The 6,054-nt window shown below is 36.0% G+C and overlaps 1 protein-coding gene across 3 annotated transcripts in view; it reads right to left on the reverse strand.

Annotated features, from left to right (window-relative positions):
- Positions 1-5,629: 5,629 nt before the first annotated feature.
- LOC106876181 (pre-mRNA-splicing factor CWC25 homolog) overlaps positions 5,630-6,054 on the reverse strand; it is a 22,738-nt gene continuing 22,313 nt past the window's right edge. For all 3 annotated transcript variants that reach the window (XM_014924623.3, XM_014924631.3, XM_089356573.1), the window contains exon 10: positions 5,630-5,796. In XM_014924623.3, coding sequence (XP_014780109.1) covers positions 5,682-5,796 — 115 coding nt within the window. In that variant the 3' untranslated portion in view covers positions 5,630-5,681. The remainder of the gene's footprint in view (positions 5,797-6,054) is intronic.

A 6,054-nucleotide genomic window follows, 5' to 3' on the forward strand; every position in this document is an offset into this window, starting at 1 on the left:
TATACACACACGCACCCAAACACACGTATATATATGTATATCAATATAAATATATGAAAGTCAATGAAGTTTCGTAAAAGAAGGTGATCATGTACATACTTTCTTGCTGTTGTGATTATAACACCTCATTGTAAACTATGTTCCTTGTTTTCCCTTGTGGAGCATATACAAATAGGTTTTTTGTTGCTGCCCACTCTTGACCAGCCAACATACAGTTGTCCATGTGAGAAGCAGGGCTCTTCCAAGAGAAGACCAGCTACAGACAGTGTTTGACCATGATATTTGTTTATGGACATGGCAAAAGTCACACGAAGGGGGAATTGTAGTCTTCTGAATGTAAAAGGAATGTCTGCTCCTGATGGAGTAAGAGGAATTCTTGGAATAAAGACGTCATCCCCTTTTGCACATCCAGAAAGAATGGTAGCCTCGATAACGTGTGACATCATTTTCTAAATAATGCTCATCTGTTATGTTCGGGTTAAAATTTCATCAACATCAAAAATATATGAATTTTCATGGGAGTTATGGCCGTTATGCAAAGAATATAAATTCCAAATTTCATAAAGATCCATTCAGTACTTTTGACGTAGTTTTGGATAAGAAAACAAATTACTAATGTGTGTGTTTGTGTGCATGTGTATGTGTGTGTGATGGGTGTATATATGTATAGATATCTGTATGCATGTATATATGTATATATGTGTACATATTACATGTACATCTAGACATATATATACATCTACACATATGTATACATATACATGTATGTATAGATCTATATATATATATACATATACGTGTACATCTATATGTATACATATACATCTCTCTCTCTCTCTCTCTCTCTCTCTGAAAGTATTTGTCATTACAGTATCGAAATGGTGTACATATACATGTATATGTATACATATACATCTCTCTCTCTCTCTCTCTCTTTCTGTCTCTCTCTTTCTCTCTTTCTCTCTCTGTGAAAGTATCTGTCACTACAGTATCGAAATGTGATTGTTTCAGTTAGTGGAATAGTTTCATTTTTAAAGTGAAAGTATTTGACAGGAGTGTTTTTGTTTCACTTTTGACACGTAATACTTAAATAGTGGAGGAGATATTATGTTGCCGTGTGCTCGAACTCTGCAAGAAGTTAATATTTTTTTTTGACTAAAACACAACTGGAACCCTAAGTAAGGCATGTGTAAAATTTGAATGAAATTGGTTGCGTAGTTCTCGAGTTTTAGGGATTCACACAGACAGACAGACAGACAGACACACATTCTCATTTTTATATATATAGACTAGCAGAAATACTCGGCGTTGCCCGGGTTAAAGAGAATAATGATATCTAAAAACACCATCTAGACTACGCATCATCTTTATATATAGAGATGTATATACACACACGCACCCAAACACACGTATATATATATATGTATATCAATATAAATATATGAAAGTCAATGAAGTTTCGTAAAAGGTGATCATGTACATACTTTCTTGCTGTTGTGATTATAACACCTCGTTGTAAACAATGTTCCTTGTTTTCCCTTGTGGAGCATATACAAATAGGTTTTTTTGCTGCCCACTCTTGAGCAGCCAACATACAGTTGTCCATGTGAGAAGCAGGGCTCTTCCAAGAGAAGACCAGCTACAGACAGTGTTTGACCCTGAGATTTGTTTATGGACATGGCAAAAGTCACACGAAGGGGGAATTGTAGTCTTCTGAATGTAAAAGGAATGTCTGCTCCTGATGGAGTAAGAGGAATTCTTGGAATAAAGACGTCATCCCCTTTTGCACATCCAGAAAGAATGGTAGCCTCGATAACATGTGACATCATTTTCTTTATCACGAGTCGTGTTCCATTGCAAAGTCTTGGTGGTTCCAGATTGCGGAGCAGCATAACAGGCGTTCCAACTTTAAGTGATAATATGTGGGGAGGTAGTCCTGGAGGCTCCAACGAATTGAGAAATTCAGGAGGATAGTTCACCACTTCATTTGTATCTGGAACTGTATCAACAGACTTGTAAGTTTGAAGATTGCCGGGAAGAGAATGCATCAGGTGTTGATTAATTTTTGTAACAGCTACGTTTTTTGGAGCTAATATTGCTCTTTCACATAGCCAATTGTGATTTTGGTAGTTTTGTTTAAAGTTGGGAAAGACTTTGTGTTTGAGGTCATCTACAAAATTAAAAACAAAACAAAATGGCTGGAGGTCTGCAACGAAATAATTTTACTCAACACTTTGCAAGTGAATCAGTGGAGGCAAAGATGCGTCTCATTTACTTGACAATTTATGCACCACATTGCAGAAATCACAATGTAAGTATATCTCTCTTTCTGTCTCTCTCTTTCTCTCTTTCTCTCTCTGTGAAAGTATCTGTCATTACAGTATCGAAATGTGATTGTTTCAGTTAGTGAAATAGTTTCATTTTTGAAGTGAAAGTATTTGACTTCAGTGTTTTTGTTTCACTTTTGACACGTAATACTTAAATAGTGGAGGAGATATTATGTTGCCGTGGGCTCGAACTCTGCAAGAAGTTAAAAGTTTTTTTGACTAAAACACAACTGGAACCCTAAGTAAGGCATGTGTAAAATTTGAATGAAATTGGTTGCGTAGTTCTCGAGTTTTAGGGATTCACACAGACAGACAGACAGACACACATTCTCATTTTTATATATATAGATATATATATTGTGGCGCTCAGTCGGTTATGACAATGAGGGTTCCAGTTGATCCGATCAACGGAACAGCCTGTTCGTGAACGTAGTTCTTGAGGAGATTCAGCATGACAAGGCTGGTACAACAGAAACAGAAAGAAAGAGTGAGAGAAAGTTGTGGTGAGAGAGTACAGCAGGGTTCGCCACCACTCCCTGTCATGGAGCTTTAGGTGTTTTCACTCAATAAACACTCACAACGCCCGGTCTGGGAATCGAAACCACGATCCTATGAGTCCATTGCCCTAACCACTGGGCCATTTGCGCTTCCACATGTTTTATATATACGTGTGTGTGTATGTATGTGTGTATATATATATATATATATATATATAGGTAATCTTCCAGTTTAGGGGGGTAAAAAAAGTAAATAAAAATATACAAGGGAAATAATTTAACGTCTTACTAGTATTATCCGTACAACTCTGGAATGTGTTTTTTTAGCTGTTTTTTTTTTTTTGGTTTTTTTAACAAGTCCGCATGGTACTAAACAATCCTCGCAGGTAAGCTAATTCCTAATAAGCCGACCGCGCGCACACCATTCCAACATCTTGTGTCTTGAACTGCTGCATAATTCACTAATATTCTTCTAATATGATTAATTGACGAGTGAGTATTTCATTTTCAGGAACAATAAGTTGTTGTGCAGCCGGTCTTCCACGAGGCATTTTTGATCTCTCAGCCGGTACTATGATATTCAATCACGTGTGTGATTTATAGATAAACAGTTAACTTCAATCAAATCACGTGTGTGATTTTTTTATAAACAGCTAAAAAAAAACATTTCAGAGTAGTACGGATAATACTAGTAAGACGTTAAGTTATTTCCCTTGTATATTTTTATTTACTTTTTTACCGCCCTAAACTGGAAGATTACCATATATATATATACATATATATATACACACACACACACACACACACGTATATATATGCATATCAGAGTGTATAAAAATTTATATATGTTGAGAAAACCCTTGACAGGACTTCTTACATGCTAAAAAGGGCAGTTAAACCCAAACCACAAAAAAAAAAGGAATTCTTAAAGCATGCTGCTAATAGGCACTACAGTGAAAAAATTAGTTAACCCTATACTCGAGTTTTGCTATTAATGACCAAATAAATTAATTTGGTATCTGTAGCTCATCAGTAGGATCACTAAAAGAATGCATAATTGTGTAGCTGTAATATGTACCAAAAACACGAGGCAAACAAATGTGCAAGACAGCTCCATTTTTATATATTATGGATTCAAACTTAGTGTGCAAGTGGAGTAAGAATAGCACATCAGTAAATAAATATAAATTGTGCACTATATATCCTAAGAATTGGTAAATTTTACTGCATAAGGGTAAAAAATTAAAATAATTTATTACCAATAGTTCGCATGTGTAATAAAAGTCAAAACGTAAAATATTTTTTATAAGTGTGTATAAAGATTTATACACGGAGAGAAAACCCTTGACAGGACTTCTTACATGCTAAGAAAAATATAAATCCAGACAAGCACACTCTAAGGAGTAGAGCAGTCTATATTTATTACTGATGAAGGCCAGTTTATGGGGTTATCTGTCCATAAAGGGTTTAACTTTATGGCATTTCATCAGACCCCAAGACCTGTTGGCCTAAAACCAACCTTCCAGTGATTTGATTTTTTTTTCTTTTTTTTTTTTATCAATTAAAAATTTGAAAGGGAAAGTCATCTACAGTTGGATTTTGAACTCAGAATGCAAAGATACGTAGCTAAATTACTGAAGGCATAACATCCAACACTTAACCAATTCTGATATCTCTCTGCCTTTCTTTCATTTATAATAACGCTTTAAAGGCCAACAAGTTTAGGAGGAGGAGGAGGCAGTTGATTACATTCACCCCTAGCACCTGATTAATATTCTATTTTATCAATCCCCAAATGATGAAAGCTAAGTTGAATTCTGCAGTATATAAACTCAGATTGTAAAGAACCAGAAGAAATGCTATTAAGCATTTCCTCTTTAGCATTTCCTCCACCTCCTTGCCACCACTACTGTTGCTGCCGTCACAGTTTAACAATCTCTTCTCCATGCTTGCAAGGGTCAGATGGAATTTATTAAGGCAGGTCTTCTACAGCTGAATGCTGTCACCAACCCTCGCCCATTTCCAGGCAAGGTAATATTCCCCCATGGCAAGACATGTTTTTCATGGAAGACTAGAAACAAACGACACCTCTCGTATGATGGTGATGTTCATTTACATCCATCACATAATGTCTAGACAAAGGTACTCATACACACACACATATATTTATACAATAGGCTTCTTTCAGTTACCATCTACCAAATCAACTCACAAGGCTTTGGTTATCTAAGGACCATAGTAAAAGAAACTTACCCATGGTTCCACATAGTAGGACTGAACCCAAGACCACATGGCTGAGAAGCAAGCTTCTTAACCACAAGTTTCTTAACCTGCACCATTTATAACAATAACTGTTACTCACAGAAACTGCACTACTGCCACCACTCACCACCCTATACTTCTCAGTCTAATCCCTACTGTCCCCTAGAACGAAGTTGACTTCCACTTCCTAGGGTTTGTAGCTCTGCAAGCTGCATGGTGCCCTCAATAGCGAAGTGGCACAAAAAAGAGCACCCAGTCCACACGGTTAAATGGTTGGCATTAGGAAAGGCATTCAGCTGTAGAAACCATAATAATCAGTGAACACATCAAATCCTGTCAAACTCTCCAACCCATACCAGCATGGAAAACAGAGGAGGAGGAAAAAAGGTCAGAGATTTAGAGGAAGTATAAGAGTCAATTTTATTTACCTATCTTCAATAGTATTTAACTGGCATTTTATTTTATTGACCACAGGAGATATGAAAGATAAAACAGACTTTAGCAGGATTTGAACTCTGGACAAAGAATTGTAACTAGGTTAAGGATGATGACAGCATGTATTTTATTTACAAGTTTTTTTCTTTTATTTTTTTTTTTATCTCTTTGTAAAGTTAGCATTTAACTGTGATTTAGTTCTCTGGATGTTGTATTTATTCCTCCGGATTCTCTCTTCAACACTGCTCTGAGAGGCATGTTGTGACATCATGGGACTGTAAAAGAGATAGAGACATTGTTAATGGGATTAACAACATTAGATGTAATAAACTTTAGCAACTAAACAAGACAATGTTGTTAACAGAGAAGGTTAGCAACTGAAGAAATAGTAGGGTCTTTAATGAGATTATTAACTAAATGAGTAACCAGATTAACAACTGAAAAAGTAGGGCTTATATTGGGATTATAAACTGAATATGTAGCCAGGTTAGCAACTAAAGAAACAGTTGGGTTTTAATAGGATTATCAACTGA

The sequence above is a fragment of the Octopus bimaculoides genome, chromosome 8 (genome assembly GCF_046866305.1).
Source record: "Octopus bimaculoides isolate indiv1 chromosome 8, ASM4686630v1, whole genome shotgun sequence".
NCBI lineage: Eukaryota > Metazoa > Mollusca > Cephalopoda > Octopoda > Octopodidae > Octopus > Octopus bimaculoides.